This window comes from Bos indicus, chromosome 2 (assembly GCF_029378745.1).
Source record: "Bos indicus isolate NIAB-ARS_2022 breed Sahiwal x Tharparkar chromosome 2, NIAB-ARS_B.indTharparkar_mat_pri_1.0, whole genome shotgun sequence".
In the NCBI taxonomy this organism is placed as follows: Eukaryota; Metazoa; Chordata; class Mammalia; order Artiodactyla; family Bovidae; genus Bos; species Bos indicus.
Window position 1 is genome coordinate 129,364,375 of NC_091761.1, and position 23,957 is coordinate 129,388,331.

Sequence of the window (23,957 nt, forward strand, 5' to 3'; positions counted from 1 at the left end):
CAGACATGGAAGAGAACTAAGAAACCTGCTTTACTGCAGATGCAGAGAGCAGGGAATAAATCTCGCCCAAGGTCACACTGCGTGGAAGAGAAGATAAGACTAAAGTCCCTTTGCCTCACTAGCTGGGGAAGGTCTAAGGTTAAGAGCAGGGGCTCTCAGATTGGCTGCCTTAGCACACAGGGCTTGGCTATTTACTAGCTGTGTGACCTTGGGAAAGCCCTTAATTTCTCTGAGCCTTGATTTCATGCTATGTCAAAAGGGGATTCCAGCGTCCACCTCACAGCGTTGCTGTGCAAATCAAATAGGCCATTCCTGAGCGCAGCACCTGGCTGCAGACAGCAGCTCAGGCACTTGTGGCTGTCACTGCTCTGGTTGGTAGGAGCAACCTCTCACTGTCTCCCTGGAATCCGCTTCCAATGCTTTTTTTTTTTTTTTTCCAGTACTCATTGATTTTTATTATTTGGCTCTCCAGGTTTTAGTTGTGGCATGCCAACTCCTAGTTGCAGCATGGGATCTAGCTCCCTGAGCTGGGATTGAACCCCGGACCTCCTGCTTTGAGGGTATGGAGTCTAAGCCACTGGACCACCAGGGAAGACACATTGTGGGTCTTTGCTCTCCTTCAGGTGGCTCTCTTCCTCCACAGCCCAGGGTCTTGGCCTTCCTCACCAGGGCATCAAGATACTCTTTACCAACGGCCGCCAGCAAAAGCCACTGGGGCAATTGGGCCTTTTGCTGTTTTCGGTCCTGTCCAGGTGGAGGGGAGACGTGGGTGGCCTTTGGGGTGAAGGCATTGGGAAGCCAGTACTTAGAGGATAGCATGGGGGTGGGGGGGCCACCTGGATGTGACTGGCAGGGTCTGGGGCCTCTTCATCTCCTAGTGGTGCCTAGGATAGGTTGGGGAATACAGAGATGCTTCCTCAGTTTGTCAGTTGTCTGATGGATAAATAATGAGGGTGACCACCCCCGGGTCATCCCTTCTCTCCTAGCCCACAGGCAGATAATTGTTTTTCTTTTCTTTTCTTTTTTTTTTTGATGAGGGTGATGTGAATGTGAGCAGAAATTCAGATTCTCAGAAATAGAAGTTCCTAGGACCTGAGAGACCCCTCTTATTGCACAGATAGCCCTCATGAAGGGGGCATCGGCCTGCCAAGGTCACCCATGGCCTCCAGGAAGCTGAATTCAGCAGCAACTGTTCAGTCTTTGACTTCCTTCCTGATGACCCTCCTGGCTCTGGAAACACTCTCTTCTTCTGGCTCCTGCGACTTGACCCTCCCGTGTTTTCCCTTCATCTGTTCTTTCTGCAGGTTTAGCCTCCTTTCTACAGCCATTAGCTGTTCTGCTGTCCCAGGCGCTCCTCTCTCCTCATAGTAGACACCCTCCCTGGGTGATCTCACCCTCTCCATTGGCTCTAGTTCCCACCTCTGTGCACGTGATTCATAAATGCATGTCTCCAGCCCAGATAGCTCTTCAGGCTGTAGATCCACCAATCTATTGTCAGTCCGGCACTGTTCGGGGCTTTCCTGGTGGCTCAGACAGTGAAGTGTCTGCCTGCAATGTGGGAGACCCAGGTTTGATCCCTGGGTCAGGAAGATCCCCTGGAGAAGGAAATGACAACCCACTCCAGTACTCTTGCCCGGAAAATCCCATGGACAGAGGAGCCTGCTAGGCTACAGTCCATGGGGTAGCAAAGAGTTGGACACGACTGAGCGACTTCACTTTCACTTTCGGCACTGTTCTAGGCCCTGGGGAGAGAGCGATGAGCTAGAAAGTGCATGGGGGAGGAGGGGAGACAGGCCATAAACACACAAGCAGAAAATATCAGATACGATTAACTGCTCAAATGAGCGTGAAGCAAGGTGATATGGTAAAGGATGGACTACTTTATGCTTGGCTGGTCCAAAGCTTTGCCAAGAAGGTGATATTTAATGGGCAGCAGGGAGTAGGGGATGGTAAGAGATGAGGTCAGAGAGGTGGCTGAGGGGGGCGGGGGAATTATCTAGGGCCCTGCAGGCCATGGTGAGGCTTTCGGATTTTATTCTGAATGGAGAGTTTTAAACAGGAGAAAAAGGAATGCTGTTATTTTTCTTCAGCCCATTTGAACCTTATGTGAAGTGTTCCTCTATGTTGATTGTAAGCCTGTTGTGCTCTGGTCGCTGGAGTGGGGAGGAAACGGGTAGATCTTCAAGGGGCTTCCAGCCAGAGGAATAAGGAGCACAAACAAACCTGGAGAGGGACTTCCCTGGTGGTCCAGTGCTTAAGAAACGACCTGGCAATGCAGGGGACTCGGGGTTGATCCCTGGTCAGGGAATAAAATCCCACATGCTGCAGGACAACTAAGCACCTGTGGGGGAGCAAGAGTCAGGCTAGATAGGTAGGGAGTCCAGATGGGCAAGGCCCGGACCCGGCATTTATTTGCTGTGTGACCTCCTCAGCTTCCTAATTCATAGAAGGGAAATAACTAGTTAAATGCTGGGAAGAGGGAGGGACGGAGGTTTCTTCCAAGTGCTGGGGATGGATGAATAAGAACAGGATAATGCCCATAAAGGAAGAAACAGGCAGGGGGGGCTGGGTGGGCGAGGACCGTCGTGGCTCAGTTGAGTCTGGGTTCCCTGTGAGACATTCGGGGGGGATGAACACAAGATATTTGTGACTAGTTGGCACAAAGCAAGGGGTTGGGGGACAGACATAAAATTGTCAGTGTGCTTCTTTCATTCATTCTTAGTCAATCCTTACTGAATCGTTATTAAGCCCAAACATACAGCTGTGAACAAAACCTGACTCTGCTCCAAGAAGTTACCATCCTGTGGGGAGAAAGACCCACAACACTGGAGGCAGGATGATGAGAATTGTATGGTGTGAATCCTGCCGTGAGGCCTCAGCTGGCACCACTGAGCAGAGACTGGCCCCACTCGGGTGGAAGGGGTGAACACATTTCAGCAAAGAGGAGACAGTTGAATTCAATCCTGAGGGGGACACTGGAGTTGGACAGGTGGGTGAGGGTGGAAGGGTACCCCACACAGAGGTCCCTGGGCTTCGTGTCCCCCATGTCCCCCTCCCTTCCAGACTCAAGTCCAACAGGGAGTCAGGCAGTCAGCATGTGAGCCCCCAGGGTAGGGGAGTCCAGTGTGATAAGTCATAAGAAGACCAAAGGGACGGGGAGGAGGCGGGAGCAGTCCATCCAGAGAAACCTGCAGAGAGGGTGGAGGAGTGGGGAGGAGGGCATTCCAGGTAGAGGGACTCGCCCATGCGAAGGCTCAGAGGAGAGAGAAGCACAGGGTTTTGTAGGAGGAGGTCTCAGCCAGGCTGGAGGTGAGGTCTCTTGCTGAGTGCAGGTCAACAGGAGGATGAGAGGAGAGGACTGGACTGTGCAGTCTCTGGATAGATAAGTAGCAGGAAGTGAAGAAAAAGGATCTGGGACTTCCCTGATGGTCAGGGGTTAAGATTCCATGCTTCCACTACCTGGGACATGAGTTCGATCCCTGGTCAGGGAACTAAGATCCCCCATGCCACCATGGTGCAGCCAAAAAAAGAAAAAGGAAAAGAATTTGGGGTGCATGGCAGGGAAGATTTTGCTTTCCCTGGAAGGGAAGTCTCATGGAATAGATGTCATTGGCCCCAGGTCCTCTTCACTTGCTGATTCTATTTGTTGCCAATGCTCAGTTTCAAAGCCGCCTTTTCTTTCTTATTTATTTATTTGTGGCTCCACTGAGTCTTCCTTGCTCTGTGTGGACTTCCTTTCGTTGGCGGCAAGCAGAGGCTACTCTTCGTTGCGATGTGTGGGCTCTAGGGGTCAAGAGCTTCAGCAGCTTCGGCTTACAGGCTCAGTCGTTGTGGTGCGTGGGCTTAGTGGCCCCACAGCATGTGGAATCTTCCCGGTCCGGGGATCGAACCCATGTCCCCTGCCTTGGCAGGAGGATTCTTATCCACTGCACCACTAAAGGAAGTTCCTTCAAAGCCACTTTCAGCAGGGATCTTAGGGCTGGTGCAGGTGCTAGTTCTCTGTGGTCGCAGGTTCCAGGAGGGTTTCCCCAGGGCTGCGGTGTCTTCCTAAGAGCAGGACCCACATCTGTATTGCTCTTGGCAACATGTAATAGGCTTTTCTTTTTTTTTTTTTGGCCACACTGTACAGCTTGTGGAATTTTAGTTGCCCCACCAGGGATCAAACCCATGCCCCTTGCAACAGGAGCATGGACTCTTAACCACTGGACTGCCAGGGAATTCCTGTGATAGGCTTTAAGTCATTCACTATTGAAGCGATGATGAGTCAACAGCTTCAGACAGGTGGAGTAGTTTGTCCAAGGTCACAGAGCTAATAAATGGCTGAGCTGGGAAACAAATTCCCCTAACTCCAAAGCCCTACCTGACTTTAAAGTTTATATTCTCATCATGGCTTGTATTGTGCTTCCCAGCAGGGAAAGCAGATGGTGAATCCTGTAAACACCAACAAATTCAGTGTTTAATTTCTAGGAAATGAATTCCTGTTGTAAGTACCCTGCTCATCCAGTCTGGAGAAGTCAGTGTCTCCCCTGTCCTGAAAACGGTTTCACTCCATCCATCAGCTCAACTGCTTTCTGGGGACCCAGATGTGTAGCATCTGGCGGGAAGGGGCAAGTTGAGCTCCAGGACCAGAGGCTGCGGCCCTAAAGGTTTCTTGCAGAGTGTGGTCTGCCCTGCAAGTCTGCTCCCAGGATTACTTCCCTCATGTGGAAGCTCAAATGGGAAGCGGGGAGAGGATGTGACAATGCCAAAAGCGTGTGGTGTGACTTGGCTGTGACAGCGTCTGGATACACCTGTCCTGAATGCTGCCGCCAACTGGAGACGGTGGATGGGAAGGGGCATGGATGGGACTCCGAAGATGCAGTCTCTGCCTGTAACTCACTGTGTGACCTTTGGCTAGTGTCTCGCCCTTTCTTTCCCTATCAGCACCACCAGGGAGTTGGAGTGGGTCATTCCTAAGGGTCCTTCTTGCTCTGACACGCTGAGATCCCCCTTAAACCCCAGGGCTGACATTACTGTTACCCTCATGCGAGTCAGTGGCATCAGCGGAGCTGCAGCATCGCCTGACAGCCTGTCTGAAAGGCTGCATCTCAGCTCCTGCTCCAGACCCACAGAATTGGAATCTGCATTTTTAAGAAGTATTTATTTATTGGGACTTCCCTGGTGACTCAGTGGTAAAGAGTCTGCCTGCCAATGCAAGAGATGCAGGTTTGATCCCTGGCCTGGGAAGATCCCACGTGCCACAGAGCAACCAAGCCCCTGCCCCACAAATACTGAGCCTAGGCTCTGGAGCCCAGAAACGGCAACAACTGAGCCCACGTGCCACAACTTCTGAAGCTCACGCGCCTGCAGCCCATGCTCTGGAACGAGGGAAGCCACCACAATGAGAAGCCCTCACACCGTAACTAGAGAGTCACCCCAATTGCAGAAAAAGCCCGCACAGCAACAAAGACCCTGCACAGCGAAAAATAAATAAATTTTTTTTTTAGAATTAAAAAAATGTTTAATTAATTTATTTGGCTTCCTCAGGTCTTAGTTGCAGCGGGTGGGATCTCTTAGCTGCAGTATGTGGGATCTAGTTCCCTGACCAGGGTTTGAACCTGGGCCTCCAGTGTTGGGAGTGCCGAGTCTTAGCCATTGGACCAGGAAAGTCCCAGCATCTGCACTTTTAAAAAGATGGTCGGTAATGCATGTGTGCATTCAAGTGTGAGAAGCGCTGCTATAACCACCTTCCCGCCCTTCTCTTTGGGCTGTGGTGAAAAAGTAAGCAGAGGATTGTGTGCAGAGTGTGAAAGGAAGGTGTCTGCACACCCTCCTCTGGACCCAAGTCTCTCCCTCTACCTGGCAGAGAGAGACCCCCTTCAGGCGAGAGTGATGGAGCCCAGAACATATCAGGGACCCAGGGGAGATTTTTTGAATGTGCGGCATCACATGTAGTTTAATAGTTGTGAATGAAGAAGGAAGTGGAACTGACTTGACTCAGTACCTTTTATGAGTGGTGGAGCTTGGAACAGACCAAGCCAGGTTCCAATTTTGGATCTATGTGTTCTAGCTTTGGGGCTTTAGACAAAACATTTCTTTGAGCCTCAGCTTCCTTCCCTGGGAAATGGATTTAATAATAGCACCAACTTCAGAGGGTTGTGGTCAGACTTCAGTGAGTTGATATAGGGGAAGTGCTTAGCACAGTGCCTGGCACATAGTAAGCTGTTAATAATGTTGCCCATTACTTCACTACTACTGCTATTCCAGCCCCTGTCCACAAGCTCCAGGTACTGTCCTAACCCCCTTCCTGGGACTGCATTGAATTTCATGAGAATTGTTGTTCACTTGCTAAGTTGTGTCCGACTTTTTGTGACCCCATGAACTGCAGCACACCAGGCTTCCCTGTATTTCACTATCTCCCAGAGTCTGCTCACATAGTAATGCCATCCAACCATCCCATCTTCCGTCGCCCCCTTTTCCTCTTTCCCTCAGTCTTTCTCAGCATCAGGGTCTTTTCCAATGAGTCGGCTCTTCACACCAGGCCAAAGTACTGGAGCTTCAGCTTCAGTATCAGTCCTCCCATTGAATTTTCAGGGTTGATTTTATTTAGGATTGACTGGTTTGATCTCCTTGCTGTCCAAGGGACTCTCAAGAGTCTTCTCCAGCACCACAGTTCAAAAGCAGTAATTCTTTGGTGTTCAGCCTTCTTTATGGTCCAACTCACATCTGTACACGACTGCTGGAAAAACCATAGCTTGACTATAGACCTTTGTTGGCAAAGTGATATCCCTGGTTTTTAATATATTGCCTAGGTTTGTCATAGCATTTCTTCCAAGGAGCAAGGGTCTCTTAATTTCACGGCTACAGTCATTGTCTGCAGTGATTTTGAAGCCCAAGAAAATAAAGTCTGTCACTGTTTCCATTGTTTCCCCATCTATTTGCCATGAAGTGATGAGACTGGATGCCATGATCTTTGTTCTTTGAATGTTGAGTTTTAAGCCAGCTTTTTCACTCTCCTCTTTCACCCTCATCAGGAGGCTCTTTAGATCCTTTTTGCTTTCTCCCATAAGGGTGGTGTCATCTGCATATCTGAGGTTATTGATATTTCTCCTGGCAATCTTCATTCCAGCTTGTGCTTCATTCAGCCTGGCATTTTGCATGATGTACTCTTCATAAAAGTTAAATAAGTAGGGTGACAATGTATATACAGCCTTGACGTACACCTTTTCCAATTTTGAGCCAGTCCATCGTTCCATATCTGGTTATAACTGTTGCTTATTGGCCTGCATACAGGTTTCTCAGGAGACAGGTCAGGTGGTCTGGTATTCCCATCTCTTTCAGAATTTTCCACAGTTGTGATCCACACAGTCAAAGGCTTTAGTGTGGTCAATGAAGCAGATGTTTTTTGAAATTCCTTTGCTTTTTCTGTGATCCATAGGATGTTGGCAATTTGATCTCTGGTTCCTCAGCCTTTTCTAAATCCTGCTTGAACATCTGGAAGCTCTCGGTTCACATACTGTTGAAGCCTAGCTTGAAGGATTTTCAACATTACCTTACTAGCATGTGAAATGAGCACAATTGTATGGTAGTTGAAACATTCTTTGGCATTGCCTTTATTTGGTATTGGAATGAAAACTGACCTTTTCCAGTTCTGTGGCTACTGCTGAGTTTTCCAAATTGGCTGTCATATTGAGTGCAGCACTTTAACAGCATCATCTTTTAAGATCTGAAATAGCTCGACTGGAATTCCATCACCTTCACTAGCTTTGTTCGTGGTAATGCTTCCTAAGGTCCTCTTGACTTCACATTCCAGGATGTCTGGCTCTAGGAGAGTGACCACGCCTTCGTGGTTATTTGGATCATTAAATCCTCTTTGTATAATTCTTCTCTGTGTTCTTGCCACCTCTTCTTAATCTCTTCTGCTTCTGTTACATCCTTCCTTGCCATTTCTGTCCTTTTTTGTGCTCATCTATGCATGAAATATTCCCACCCCTCCAATTTTCTTGAAGAGATCTCTAGTCTTTCCCTTTCTATTGTTTTTCTCTATTTCTTTACATTGTTCACTTAAGAAGGCTTTCTTATCTCTCCTTCCTATTCTTTGGAACTCTGCATTCAGTTGGGTATATCTTTCCCTTTCTTCTTTGCCTTTCACTTCTCTTCTTAGCTGTTTAAGGCTTCCTCTGCTGCTGCTGCTAAGTCGCTTCAGTCGTGGCCGACTCTGTGCGACCCCATACACGGCAGCCCACCAGGCTCCCCCGTCCCTGGGATTCTCCAGGCAAGAACAATGGAGTGGGTTGCCATTTCCTTCTCCAATGCATGAAAGTGAAAAGTGAAAGTGAAGTCGCTCAGTCGTGTCCGACTCTTAGCGACCCCATGGACTGCAGGCCACCAGGCTCCTCCGTCCCTGGGGTTTTCCAGGCGAGAGGACTGGAGTGGGGTGCCATCGCCACTTTGCCTACTTGGCATTTCTTTTTCTTTTTTGAGACAACAGTCCCAAAGTGACCCCTAGGGGGCGATACCACCCCTGTGATATTGCTTTTGTTTTTATGTTTTTGTTTTTTGGCATATCCCAGACCAGGGATTGAGCCAGCTTACCCTGCATTGGAAAGCGAAGTCTTAACCACTGGGCAACCAGGGAAGACCCCACAGATGTAATTGTAGATCTAGAAAATTTAGAGGTAACCACTTTAAAATAAAAGTGAAATTGATTTTGATTTATATTTTACTTATTCAACATATCCAAAATGTTATCATGTGATTGATATAAATATTTATTCTATTAATGGGGTATTTTACATTGTTTTTTGAAGTAAGTCTGAAACCCAGTGTGTTTCGCACTTTCAGGCTCTCAGGGGCCACATGTGGCCAGTAGCGACTGCTCTACACTTTCTCAGGACTGGCTGTGACTTCCAGCTATTTTATGTAGTGCCTATGTGGCCTTGGGCTAGGCGTTTTACCTCTCTGAACTTCAGTTTCTTCATCTGTAATATGGGGGAATTTCTACCCCAAGAGGTAGTGTGAGAGGTTAATGGTGAGAGTTTAAAACCTTTCTGGCCTCTTTCTCACAAGCATGAGAGCACCCAGTGGGAGTCTTTGTGCAATTTAGTCATTCAAAGTGGTCCCTTCCCTGATGAATGGACTTCCCTGGACGCTCAGACGATAAAAGTGTCTGTCTACAATGTGGGAGACCTGGGTTCAATCCCTGGGTCGGGAAGATTCCCTGGAGAAAGAAATGGCAACCCACTCCAGTACTCTTGCCTAGAAAATCCCATGGATGGAGAAGCCTGGTGCAGGCTACTGTCCATGGGGTCACAAAGAGTCAGGGCACCCAGTGGGAGTCTTTGTGCAACTTGGTCATTCAAAGTGGTCCCTTCCCTGATGAAGGCTGGTAATTGACACAGTGCAAGGCTGAAAGTAAGACAGGTTTGAATTCTCATATTTCCCTGTTATAAAGGCCTTGGAAACAACCTTTACCTTGTTTCAAGATAACCAGATCGCCAGTGATGAAGATCACCAGAGATCATCCAGGCCAGTGGTTTCCAAACTTGGTTGCACCTTAGAAACACATGAGGAGCTCTGAACAATTACATTGCTTGGGCTCTAGCCCTCGGGGTTTTAAGCCTGGACATCTGTATTTTCTTGTTGTTTGTAACAGCATTTGTATTTTTTTTAAAGTTCCCCCCGGTGATTCTGATGCACAGCAAGAGAATCTCTGATCTGACCCAACCCTCTCATTTTCAAGATAAAGACCCTGAGGCCCAGAGGAGGAACTGTCTTTTGTAAGGTTGCAGAGAATTCATGGCAGAACCAAGCTAAAGTCCAGGGCCACCGTCTCTCAGTCCAGTACCCTGTTCTCAGGGCCCGTTCCTCGGCTCATGGAGCCTTTCATAACCATTTATTGACCTCATGCTGTGGGCCAGGTGTCATGGTTATAGGAGCTAAATAAGATATGGTCCCTGCACTCAATGTTCAGTGGTGGAGAGTTTGGTGTGGTAAGAGCCTTGGTGGTGGGCATCCAGAAGAGGGGGACCTCACCCAAGCTGGGGGGGAAAGCCTTTAGGAAAGGCTCCCTGAGGAGATGCCAGAGTTTAGTCCCGGAGGGTGACTTAGGCGGAGGACACAGCAAAGACAAAGGTGTAGAGCAGGACACAGCTCTGGGACCTGGGTACGGCAGGAGGGTGCCAGCAGGAACTCAAGCAGGTCTGTGACGCTGGACGGGGAAGGTCACAGCCTGCGAGGTTCAGAGGCGATGCTGCGGATGTGATTAAAGGTTCATGAAGGTTCTCTTCGACCAAATGATGGAGCTGAGACTTAATCCCAGGTGCAGGGGGAGCCACTGGAGGATTTAAGAGTGCCATGGTCAGACTTTTAGTTAAAAGGAAGATTCCAGGTGTTACGTGGTAAGAGAATGGAAGGAAGTGGAGGCAGGGAGACCATTTAAGCCAGAGAGGGACTTCCCTGGTGGTCCAGTAGCTATGACTCCATGCTTCCAGTGCAGGGGGCTCGAGTTCGATCCCTGGTCAGGGAACTAGATCCCACATGCCACAGACAAGAGTTTACATACCTCAACGAAAGATCTTGCATGCTGCAAAGAAGATTGAAGATCCTGTGTGCTGCAACTAAGACCTGGTACAGCTAAATAAATAGATCAACAAAATAAATTAATAAATAAATACTGTATTAAGCCAGAGAAAATTTTGGCCCCAAACAGGAAGTGGCAACAGGGGTAGAGAAGAATGAAGACAGCCAAGGCAGAGTTAGGTTTAGACAGTGAAGCTGGTAGAATTCAGTACTTCAGTACTACTGTACTATCCTTACTATACTGAGAGGAGACTATACCTGTCAGCTATGGCTGTGTAACAAGCCACCCCCAAACTCCGTGGATTAAAACAGTAACATTTACTACTAAAATTCATGCGTCTGGAGACTGGCTGATTTAATCTGAAATGGGCTGGGCATGTTTGCTATTTTAGCTGGGCTCACACGTGTGTCTGCCGGTCAGCTGAGGTGCTCTATTCTCCGTGGGGATTTGCTGGGGCCATTGGTATAAGCAGCTCTGTTCCACATGTCTTTGTCCCCTCCTCTCGGGGCCAGTGGTAAGCCCATACATGGTCTTCTCATGGAGATGATGGACCACAAGCAGAAATATGCACAGCACCTTGAGAACTAGATTTAGAACAAGTTCACTGCCAGCCTTGCCTGACCCTGCTGGCCACGGCTGATCCGTGCTGAGCCCAGGTCCAGGAAATACATGCCTTCTCTTGACAGGGGAAGATGGGGACAGCATGGGGAGGTGGACGCTGAGCTGAGCTGGGAGGGAGGTGGAACTTTCCTCTGAAATCTGGGGCAAGACATCTGTAATCTTTGGGTCTTAGCATCTCAGCTCATTATATTGGTTTATATCATTTTAAAAGTTCCTTCAAGGGACTTCCCTGGTGGTCCAGTGGCTAAGAGTCCATGATCCTGGTGCAAGGGGCCCTGGTTCGATCCCTGGTCAGAAAACTAGGTCCCACGTGCTGCAAATAAAGATCCCCTGCAACCAGGACCCAATGCAGTCAAATAAATAAATGTTTTTTAAAAATAAACCAAAAAAATAAAAGTTCCTTCAAGATCATGTTTGCTAGGGAGGGACTGTTAATTACAACTAACTAAAATGTCCAGAGCATCCACTCCATGGCAGGTGCTTTTCACTCAGCTCATTCAAACAAAATAGCCCTGTAGTGTTGGTACTGTTACCCTACCCATTTGCCCCACGGAGAAACCGAACTCAAGAGGTTAAATGACGAGTTCAAGGCCCCCTTTGAGCACAGAACTGGTACCCCAGTTCTTAGGCACTTAACCACTAATTTTGGGGGGTAAACATTTTTACAAAAACAAAAGTACCCCAAACACAAATGCACAGACTGATGAATATTCACAAAGTGAACGCACCTAGCTCAGGAAACAGAATACAGTAAGTCCCCTCCATACAAACCAATTCCGTTCTGAGAGCACAAGTCCAATTCATTCGTAAAGTCCAATCCCGTTAGCCTAGGTACCCAACACCATCAGGTATAGAATACTGTGATAGGTCTATAGTACTTTTCACACAAATAATACCTTTTTAAAAACAGAAAATAAAGCATTTAAAATTTTGTAGTACAGTACCTAGAGAAGTACAGTGGTACAGCGTAACAGCTGGCATCCAAGGGCTGGCATCGAGTGAACAGGCGAGAAGAGTTACCGACGGCAGGCGGGAGGAGAGGTGGGAGGTGGTAGATCTGAAGGATCGTCAGCAACAGGAGACGGAGGGCAAGCTGCAGTTTCACTCACGCCTGATGTTGATGGCACAGGTTCTGGTTCCTCGCTGGAACCAGATGCAGGCATTTTTGAAAGTTCACATGTAGCGGGCAGACCATATGACCTTCACCCAGCAGCCCCTCTCATATTCCCTCCCCATCACTGCCTCTTTCCCCTCAAACACAACACATTAGCGTGACTCCCATCACAGCAGATCAGTTTTGCCCGTTCATGAACTTTATGAAGCTTGACTCACACGTGGGGTCATAGCACTGAGTGTCTTCTGTTCCGTGAAGTTCATCCACATGGCTGAGTGTGGCAGGGAGGTGGGGCTCATTCTCACTGGCCTGTAGTATTCTGCTGTAGGAATATGCCACAGTGGATTTATCCATTAGACTGTTGACCTTTGTTTGGGTGGCTTCCAGTTTGGGGTTGCTCAATAGTGCTGTTATGAATAACTCTTGCACATGCCTTTTGGTGAACATTTGTCCATGTTTTTATTGTTTTTATTGGGAGCAGAAGTTCTAGCTCAGAGGTTTGACTGCTTTTGATTTTTCGACATTTGCCAGATTTTTTAAGAGGTCATTTTATTTTATTATTATTTTATTATGACTCTGTTGAGTCTTTGTTGCGGCATACAGGCTTCTCCAGTTGCAGCAGTTGAGCTTAGCTGCCCAGCAGTATGTGGGATCTTAGTTCCCCAACCAGGGATCGAACCCATGTCCCCTGCATTGGAAGGCAGATTCTTAGCTACTGGACCACCAAGGAAGTCCCCATTCTCTAGATTTTAATTGAGGTGAAATGTTGACTTGCTCAAGAAACTGACTAGATTTCAAAACTTCCATTCATTTACAGATATACTGATTGATGGATAGATGGACACACGCTCCTATTAAAATTTTTTAATCTTCCTCTCATATTTATTTCACTCATGGGAGATAGACTTGATACCCTGATTTTACAAAGACCGAGATTGTGGGAGGTCCCATGAGCAACAGATGAAATAACAGCTGTGGATGTGCTTTGTAAAATAAAAAGCAGTGTTCAGATTTGAGGAGAATGGTTTCCCTGGTCAGGGCTCACTCATCCGTACCGCACAGCTTCCAGAGAAAGAACAGACAGAAATTCCTCTGTGGGGCACTGATTCTGCTGCATCAAATCTTTATCACAGCTTATTGGTTTTTTTTTTTTCCTCCAAAAAGATGGGACAGACTTCTGAGGATACATTAAACCCATACATCCTCTTTGTTTCTGGCAAGGCTTTATGACTCACTCAGTTAAAATAAAGCTCCTTCTGAAAGGGAAGTGACAGATTCTTCTGCAGGCTGGAGGAGTTGAGCCCTGGGTGGGAAGCCTTAGTTAAGAGGGGTTAAAAAGGATGCCTGCAGTGACTGTGCCTTCCCGGAATCCACATAGCAGTTCTGGGCAAAAGGTGTTAGGACCCCAATTTACAGATGAGAAAGAAAAGCACAGGAGGTGAAGTGACTTGCCTCGTCCCCAGCGGGGATCGTTTGGTGGGAAGGAGCTGAAAATCCTCTGTCTGATTTCTCTTTCTCCCGGCCTGTTGTGTCCATTTGAACTGGCTCAACAGAAAAAGTGTAAGTTGCTACAAATGAGGTTTCCTTGGTGCAGAGGCTGCTCATGGACATCTAAGGGTAAAGAGTATTCACTGGGCTTGGAAGGCTCCTTCCTTCTCCTCTCCTGGGGCAGGTGGGTCTCCTCTCTCCCTGCTCCCTTCTCCGGGTCCCCTGTCCTCCTGCCTCTCTCTGCAGACCTGTTGGTTGGTTGTTTACTGATGGCTTTTCCCACCCCTTGGTCACGGCTGTGGCCCGATTCCTGCCCCAGAATCCTTAGCATTCGAGTTGTTCCCCCTCCATCAGCTCTCCCTCCACTCAGCTGTTCACAGTCTCCAATTTAAATTCCCAAGAGAGAACCTGCTGGTTTGTTTTGGCTCACAAGTCCACCCTGGTCCAGCCAGCTGTGGTCAGAGGTAGCCTGTGGACCAAGTTGGAACTGGGACCCAGGCGTCGCTGCTTTTTCCTCTCTACCCCTCTGCAGAGACGTTGGAGCTGGGAGGCATATGATATGGCTAGAGTCTGTATGATGTGGACTCCAGGGAAGATGCTACTGGGCTCAGGAGAGGCTGAAAGTGAAAGTGAAGTCACTCAGTCATGTCCAACTCTTTGCAACCCCATGGACTGTAGCCTACTGTGGGATGTTCCAGGCAAGAATACTGGAATGGGTTGTCGTTTCCTTCTCCCAGGAGAGGCTGAGGAAGGGCCTAACTTCGCTTTGATGACTGCCAGGACTGTGGTGGGCAGGGGAGAAGCTCCCGGGTACGGCTGGTAGTTCTGACAATGGTGACATCACTGGCTAAAACGGACAGCGATGCCTTGTTTCTAGCGAGGGAAGAGACCTTGTCACCTGGAGACCTGAACATGGTTGGATCCATCCTGTAGAAACCAGAGAAGTCATCATTTACTATGTTGGGCATTAAGATCCATGCTCTAATCAGTTCTCCCTAAACTCTGGCGAGGTGTGAATTATCACCTTCATCACTGGAACTCGGAGAGCTTAAGTAACTTACCCAATGGTCACAGCAAGCAAGTGGAGCGACGGGGACTGGGACTTGAGCCTGCCTTACCCAAAATGTGTGCTTATTGCCATTCTCCTCCAGCTCTGTTATTATGGTTACATTTATCCAGGATGCTACAATTACATCTTATCATATATATGATCTTATTGGAACACCCCTTTGGGGCAGCATAGCCATGCTAATGTTCCCGTTTTTTACAAACAAACTGAGGGTCAAAGAGAAATCATGTCTTGCCCATGATTACCCTGCTGATCAGTGGCAGAGCTGGGCTCAGAACTCAGAAATTTGGGACTAGGATGTATGGATGGGTATTAACATGTCAGAATCAAGGTATCAACGCTGGTTCCAATACTTCGAGTGCTGGTCATGTGCTTTTCTTTTGGCAGAGCTGGGCTCAGAACTCAGAAATTTGGGACTAGGATGTATGGATGGGTATTAACATGTCAGAATCAAGGTATCAACGCTGGTTCCAATACTTCGAGTGCTGGTCATGTGCTTTTCTTTTTTATAATGTACAAAACTGATTAAGAAAAAATATGAAAATCTCAATTCCCTATGAAAGAATATATGTGTGTGTGTGTGAATGTATTTATAAAACATACTTACAGATTAAAGACTAACAACAACCATGTACTCACTACTGCCTTAAGAAACATCGCTGATACCTTTAAAACCCCTCCGTGATGATCACATCCCTGTTTCCTTTCCCCTCTAGTGGTAAACACTAGCTTTAATTTTATTGCTATTTTTATTTATTTATTTACTACACCGCTTGTGGGATTTTAATTCCCTGACCAGGGATCAAACCCATTCCCTCTCTAATGAAAGCTCTGGACCGCCAGGGAATTCCCTGAGTTTTATGTTGAATGTTTCCTTGCTTTTCCTTATGGCTTTGCCACATATATTTATATCCTTAAACAGTTTGTTTCCTCTGGCATGTTTTTGTTGTTGGCACTGTTATGCACGCGCTTTGATTTACCCAGTTTTGCTGCTCTAGCAGCCGGCACAGGAATACGCCGTATTCTGCCATCCTGCTCCTGATGGATGCTTGGGTGCTTTCCAGTTGTTTGCTGTTACAATCATTACTACTGTGATTATTCTTGTTGCTGTCTGCCGGGGAACACACTGAAAAGTTTCTCTGTCTTATGTACCTGGGAGTGGAATTACTGGGTCATGAGGTGGTCATTACAGTTTTAGATTTATGACATAAGGCCAAATTGTTTGCTAACAAGTGTCCTCCAAAGTATACTTAACCAGTGGGAGGTGATAATTTCTGTTGCTCCCACCTTTACCAAATGACATGACTCAACTAGATTAAAATTTTTTACCTACCTGCTGACTGAAGACAGTAGCTCATTGTTTGAATTTTTGGTTTTTTACCTTATTTGAAATTACATACGATTTCTGTTTTTTATCTTATTATTTGATGGGAGGGTTGACTATGGACCTAGAGTCTATATCTCCAAAGGTAGCTGGATTGTGGGAAATTCCCCCAACTTTGTTCAAGTTGGGGAAGAACAGTAGGCAGGAGACAGCCTCAGAATTGTGTGACTCCCAAGCGGCAGGTATAAACAGTGGAATATTACTCAGCCGTAAAAGGAACAAAACAGTGTCATTTGCAGAGACATGGATGACCTAGAAGCTGTCATACACAGTGAAGTAGATCAGAAAGAGAAAAACAGATATTGTATATTAATGTTTCTATGTGGAATCTACAAAGATTTGGTACAGATGAACTTATTTGCAAAGCAGAAATAGAGACACAGATGTAGGGAACAAACTTATGGATACCAAGGAGTGCATGGGGAAGGGATGAGCTGGGAGATTGGGATCGACATATATACAGTACTATGTATAAAATAGATAGCTAATGAGAACCTACCGTATAGCACAGGGAACTCTATTCAGTGCTCTGTGGCAAGCTAAATGGGAAGGAAATCCAAAAAAGAGAAGACAGATGTATTCACATAACTGATTCCCTTTGCTGTACAGCAGAAACCAACACAACATTGTAAAGCAGCTATACGCCAATAAAAATTAATTAAAAAAAGAATCATGTGGCCTCCTACAAAGCTCCAGCCTGGCATTCCTGACCAAGGCAATCCACACTGTCCTTCTTCCCAAGATGTCACCCACCAGCCTCCCGGGCCTTTCTGAGCCCACACCTTTCACTGGAATGAGGTCATTGGAATGCCTGGAACCCAAGGAGTGACCCCCTGGGTTTGTGGGGCAAGCACACCAGCCTTCCGTGGGAAATGACGCCACCTCGCTCACCCAGACCGTCTGGAGGGAAGAAAATTCCGAACAGTCCAACCTGACTTCACATTTTCCCTGTGAACTAAAGGAGAGCTTCAGCCAGAGGCCTTTGGGAGTGGAGGATGGGGCAAGGAGGTGGGTGGGGTAGCGTGAAGGAATCACCATTTTCCTGTATCTCCAGGAGATCCCAAACCAGCTTCATGCCTAGAAGCAAACGTGCCGGAAGGCTTTTCTTCCTGGACTGAGGCAGTGTGGAGAGGAGTGGAAATGTCAGAGCTGACCCCGGACCCGGTTTTTCCACTTCCACCTGGTCACCTTGGGGCAGGTGACATCACCTTTCTGAGCGCTGATTGGTTCATTTGTCAGTTGGGGGCCATGGGTGGAGTGGGTCCCCCCCTGGAACATACGAAGAGCTCCATCAAAGGTGTGATGATAATATTCCTCAAATTCAGGGAATGTTTCAGAACAGGTAGCTTAAGAAGGGTTTTCTTAACTCAGGCTGTTTTCTCTCCTCTGGGCAGATATTTTTTTTAAAGACAAAGCACACTTTTGGGGCATGAGAGGGAAACTACCATTTTGCACGTTCAGCTTCTTAATGATTTAAAATCAATCAATAGGGACTTCCCTGGTGGTTCAACCGTTAAGAATCCGCCTTCCAATGCAAGGAATGTGGGTTCGATCCTGGTCCAGGAACTCAGATCCCACATGTCATGAGGAATAGCTAAGCCTGCATACTACAGCTACTATGTGCATGGGCCACATCAGGAGAATTCTTGCGCTGCAACAAAAGATCCCACGTGACACAACAAAGACCCTGTGTCCCACAGCGAAGACCCAACACAGCCAAATCAATTAATTAAATCAAAAATAAAGCCAATCAACAGCCGTAGACTGAACTTTTCCAACAAAGCCCAGGGCCGAGCAGAAGGAAGGAAGTAGGATGACAATGATTCTTGGCATCTCTTGGGCTTTTAGTGGGTTTCAAAGGCTGACCTTGCCAGGAGCAATGAAAGCCCCGAAGCAGTTCTGGTTGGCAGGTGGGTTGGCTCCTGTTTTGGGAAAGAAATCTGAGATGTTAGGATTTGCCCAAGGTCATACAGAAAGGTTGGGCTAGAACAAGGATTAGAGCCTAGACTGCCCCAGTCCAAGCGAAACTTTTATCCCGTGCCCTGCTGCCCCCCACCCCCACCCCCCACGCCTAGAGCCTGATCCTCTACTCTCTGCACTCCAGCCTCCAGGCCTTTACTCTTATCTTTCCAGCTACCAGGAATGCCATCCCTCTCGACTTTGACTACTGAGACCCTTCTCCTTAATGTAGGTAACCAATGGAACAATATGCAGTCCTTAATAATGAAATTGTGGGGACTTCTCTGATGGTTCAGTGGTTAAGAATCTGTCTTGCAAAACGCAGGGGACTCGGGTTTCGAACCCTGGTAGGGGAACTAAGATCCCACCAGCTGCTCGGTGCCGCCAGTAAAGAAAGTGATATCACATTTTTTAGAAAAGCATGTATGTATAATATATATTCTGCCTTGCCAGCTCCATCCCAGGGTCCTTGACACTACATGTCTGCCTCCCTTCCTGGGCTGTGAATGCTCTCAGGGCAAGACCTCTTTGCTAAGTTGAGCTGGAAGAGATAATGATAAATGAATCATAGGGATTCCTAGTGGAGTAGTAGCACTCCACACAAGACAGGGGGAGACGCAGTAAGGTTATTGATGGGGCTAAGGGGTCTTAGCATTCTTCTTGCCGACCCCGTACACCCAGGGGCTTCCTGCCAGACCCTGTGGACTTCAGATACCAGGACTTGCCCGTGTCCCAAATACTGAAACCCAGATTCAAGTCCACAGACACAAAGAAAAGAAAATGATTCTTCAAGATTGTTTTGTGACTTAATTTCCAATTCTCATTTGCAAAGCCAATTTTATTTTTGTATTTCAACTTTCACCATGAAACAAAGCACAGGATTTTTATTTTTGCACTTAATTTTTTTTTTTGCCACATGGCTCGTGGAATCCTAGTTCCCCAACCAAGGATCAAACCTGGGCCCACAGTCATGAAAGTGAGGAGTCTTTACCACGGGACCACCAGGGAGTTCCCTGCAGTTCACTTTCTTTGCTTAATGAAAAGGTGTTGTTTGCACGTTTGATTTTAAGAGTCATACATGCCCACTCTAGGAAATTTGGAAAACTCGTATGATAGGAAAAAGGTCACCACCCCTTCCCCAGTTCCTAGAGAAGTACATGGTAACAATTAGGTATCTTTCCCAGTGGCCTCTGTGTGTGTATGTGTGTGTGTACAGTTATTTTTATTTAGGTTCCATTGTTGCTGAATAAATAGGATGATTTCTGATTCACAATGCACAGAGCTAGTTTCATGTACCTGTAAGAAACCTGTGATATGTCCAGCAGCTGTGATCCTGTGCCCCCTCTGAGAATTGTGGGGGTGGGGCTCCTTGCCTTCCCCTGTCTTCTCCAGACCTGTGTGGAAATGCCAGTTTGGCTGCACGACTGCCAGCACTAAGCAGTATCCTTTTAATCTTATAGTTAATCTCAAACGTCTAAACTGTCCTTCTAGAACCTAACTCTACTTTTTGTCTTTCCTTAACCCCCAGAACTTCTGAACACGTGGCCTTCGGGATGAACCCACAGTGATCCCTTTGTTTTGCCTTCTCCCAGCTTAGGCATTCTTCGAGTCTTGGTAACTGGAATGTTTTGTCTGTCTGTTCAGGCTCCAGACGTTTAGTGGGACAGGGACCAAAGTTAACTACCTCATGACACATGCAGACGAACCTGGGAAAACTGTGAGCTGTTGACTGCGCTGTCTCTCTGAATCAGCTGGCACTTCTTTTTGTCTCTGGTTAAAAAAAAAAAAAAATTCCCAGGGGTGACCTGAAATCCAGAATCTTCTCAGAATAGAATGGAGGAAATTCTTAAGTTCTCATTAAACACATTTATCTCTCAAGCTTTGGAAGAAGCCAGAATGCCAAAAGCAAGAATTTCAGAGCGTTGCAGAGACTGTTTTGATATCCTGGTAAATGTCTAACAAATCCGGCATGTGTCCTCAACGCCTGATCAGTTGCTGGGCAAAGTTCCAGAACAGTGAGACCTCTTGGGAATCATCTGATTTAGGAAAGACCTTTAACTACCAGTTAAAGGTAGTCACCTCAGTGTTCAACGGTGGAGTTTTGAGGGCTTTTCGCTGGGTTCTGTTCTGACGGCTGCCTCCCACCAGTGTGAAACAGAAGGATGACCTTATTCTGTGAGCAGGACAACTGTGAAAGGAGCTGTGTATGTGAAAGTCTGTGGGAAGACAGAGCCACCTAGAATGTCCCTCCCAAACCAGTCAGCAGAAGGTCTTCTGCAGGGGGCTCCCAACAGATCCCTGAATGCCACAGCAACTCCAGGGGCTTGGGACCCGGGGACTCTCCAAGCCCTCAAGATTGCTCTTGTCGTGCTCCTTTCCATCATCACCCTGGCCACAGTCCTTTCCAATGCCTTTGTGCTTACCACCATCTTCCTGACCAGGAAGCTCCACACCCCAGCCAACTGTCTCATTGGCTCCCTGGCCATGACGGACCTCTTGGTTTCCATCTTGGTCATGCCCATCAGCATCGCCTATACCACCACCCACACCTGGAGCTTCGGCCAACTCCTGTGTGACATCTGGCTGTCTTCTGACATCACATGCTGCACGGCCTCCATCCTGCATCTCTGTGTCATTGCTCTGGACAGGTACTGGGCCATCACAGATGCCCTGGAGTACAGCAAACGCCGGACTGTGGGCCACGCAGCCGCCATGATCACCGTGGTCTGGGCCATCTCGGTCTGCATCTCCATTCCACCCCTCTTTTGGCGGCAGGCCAAAACTCATGAAGAGATGTCGGACTGCCTGGTGAACACGTCTCAGATCTCCTACACCATCTACTCCACCTGTGGGGCCTTCTACATCCCGTCCGTGTTGCTCATCATCCTCTATGGCCGTATCTACATGGCCGCCCGAAACCGCATCCTGAACCCGCCGTCCCTCTACGGGAAGCGCTTCACCACTGCGCACCTCATCACAGGCTCTGCAGGGTCCTCGCTGTGCTCGCTCAACCCCAGCCTTCACGAGGGGCATTCTCATTCCGCCGGCTCCCCTCTCTTTTTTAACCACGTGAAAATCAAGCTTGCCGATAGTGTCCTGGAACGCAAGAGGATTTCTGCTGCTCGAGAGAGGAAAGCCACAAAAACCCTGGGGATCATTCTGGGGGCCTTTATCGTCTGCTGGCTGCCCTTCTTTGTAGCATCTCTGGTCCTTCCCATCTGCAGAGACTCCTGCTGGATCCACCCAGCACTTTTTGACTTTTTCACCTGGCTAGGCTATCTGAACTCCCTCATCAATCCAATAATCTATACTATGTTTAACGAAGAGTTTCGGCAAGCGTTTCAGAAAGTTGTCCGTTTCAGGAAAACCTCTTAGTCTTATTTGATGGTGACTCTTGATATCTTTTATGTCCTGAAAACCAACTGGAAATTGTCTTTTTTATTTTTCCTGAGAGTTGGGTTAGTTCCGATATCTTGGGGTTTGGTCCAGTTGATAGAATTGTCTGGTGTTTTTTTTTTTCCTGTTGTCTTGACTTCTGAGCCACCAAAAGCTGGGCAGCTGTGTGAAAGGGGGCAAGACTTTACTTAGTGTAATATTTTCATGGTTCATCCATGTTGGAAAGAATGTGACCTACAGGTTTCCCTATTGATGCTATTTGGGCAGAAAACTGGCTAACTCTGTAGAAAGACCCCAAGTTCAAAATGGGAGGCTTTCTGGTCTACCTAAGTTTTGCATGGAGGTCTAAATCACAAGAGTCAGACATGACTTAGCAACTAAACCACCACCACCACTAAAGAGAGTCAGTGAGATGAATGACTTGAGTTGAAACAGAATTGGAGTTGGATGGAGGGTTTCCATTCCATGCGGTGCCTTAGTTGGAAAATAACACCCAAGTATTTCTTCCACTGAGTCCTTCTTAGATTGAATCTCCCTTAGTTGATCATGAGGAAGAAGTCAGCATTTGAAGTGCCAATGATATAGAGTGATGGATACAGAGCGACAGAGAGAGATTCAGAAGCCAGGGGCAGGGGAGTGGATGGCTGGGACCAGATCAGCTACCCATCCTCCTCCTGCACCATCTGAATGTTCTGAAGTTAAAACCCACAATTTACCCCCATTGAAGCAGACTGACAGAATTGGCACCTACCAGGCTTTCAATGGAACACCATTCTGAACTTTTTTCCTGAATTATTTTTTTACATCCCATTCTCATTAGAGATCTTAAGGTGTTGAGTCTTGTCAAATAAAAAGCATGAGACATCATTATCAGTAAAGTCTTTGAGTAGTTTTTACTCCCTCCCTGGATGTAGGGGCTTCCCAATTCAATTTAATCTCTAGCATTTACTGAGCACCTACCACATGCTGGTCCCTGTGCCAGAATCCTGGTATTTATTGTTTGATTGGAGTCTGATAATAACGGTGCATGCTAAGTCACTTCAGTTGTGACTGACTCTGTGAGACCCCATGGACTGTAGCCCACAAGGCCCCTCTGTCCAAGGGATTCTCCAGGCAAGAATACTGGAGTGGGTTGCCATGCCCTCCTCCAGGGGATCTTCCCAACCCAGGGATCGAAGCCCCATCTCTTTACATCTCCTGCATTGCAGGTGGATTCTTTAGCACCACCTGGGAAGTCCCATAACAGTGGAAGTCAGTATAACGTGATGATTAGAGCTGAGGACCTGATGCCTCAGTTCGAATCCAAGTACTACCAACTTCTACCTGGATGAATGACCTTGGACAAGTTTCTTAATCTCTTTTTACCTCATGTTCCTCAAATGTAAAATGAGGAAAATATCGGGTGGTTATTGTATATTTTAACACAGTGGTTGGCACAAGAGCTCTTATCATTTCAGAGATGCAGAAACTCACCTGCCCAAGATTAAGCAACATAAAAATAATAGCTACTATGTACTGAGTGCCTGCAATGCTCCTCACATACAATTTCTGTCTTGCTTTCCATCCTTGTTTTACAGATGCAACAAAGAAACTTGCCTGTGATTAGGGAAGGTTTCATAAGAAGGTGACACATGAGCTGATGAACTTTTAGGGGATGGGAAACTGAGATAGGGGAGGTGTGACAAAGCTTCAGGGGAAGTTGGTTCAGAGCAAAAGGAAGGTAGGGAAGGTCATGCCAGGTGAAGAAAAGAGCAAGGACAGAGCCTAGGAGGCCTGTAAGACTCCATGGGATCTCTGGGAACATGGAGGAGAGTCAGGAATATGGAATATCAGAAAGGGAGAGATAAGCAGGGAGGCCAGGATTGTTGTAGGGGGAGCACCCAGGGGAGTCTTGTGCTGACCTTTAAGTTTCTGCTCGGCATCTCACAGTGTGTTTGCTGACCATTTGCATCAGAATCTCCCAGGGAGATTCTGTCAACCCTGAATTTCTGGTTCCCAACTCAGACCCACTACATCAGAATCTCTGGCAGTTAAACCCAGGAATTGGGTTTTAAATAAACTTCTCTTCACTTCTTGCATCAGGTCAATTCTATCCACTAGGTTGTTTCCAATTTTCTAAAGTTTCTAAAATGATTGCATCCTTGTCTAGGTCACCCCATGGGAGTGCTCCCTGAGCCCAGAGACACGTCTCTGCACACTCACTCCTCTCCTCTGCTCTCTCATGCCCTTCCTGACTTTCCTTTAAGGCTGTACTCTTCCTCACCAGCTCTGTGTCACCTAGGGCCATCTTTCTGATCTGGGAAAGATTAGGAAACCAAAGACTGGACAGGAATCTATGTACACACAGTATGTATCAGTGGTTAAG

The 23,957-nt window shown here is 47.2% G+C and overlaps 1 protein-coding gene and 1 long non-coding RNA gene across 2 annotated transcripts; one reads left to right on the plus strand and one right to left on the minus strand.

The window, feature by feature from the left end:
* Positions 1 to 411: 411 nt before the first annotated feature.
* On the minus strand, positions 412 to 15,054 carry LOC139178659 (uncharacterized). Its single transcript, XR_011563080.1, has 2 exons — positions 12,515 to 15,054; positions 412 to 12,325 (listed from the first exon to the last, which is right to left on the minus strand). It is a non-coding gene; the product is annotated as an uncharacterized lncRNA (long non-coding RNA).
* A 2,216-nt stretch (positions 15,055 to 17,270) lies between these two features.
* Positions 17,271 to 22,462, plus strand: HTR1D (5-hydroxytryptamine receptor 1D). The gene has a single exon (XM_019985910.2). It carries the CDS (start codon positions 20,438 to 20,440, stop codon positions 21,569 to 21,571), a length of 1,134 nt encoding a protein of 377 aa, XP_019841469.1. The 5' UTR covers positions 17,271 to 20,437; the 3' UTR covers positions 21,572 to 22,462.
* Positions 22,463 to 23,957: the final 1,495 nt, after the last annotated feature.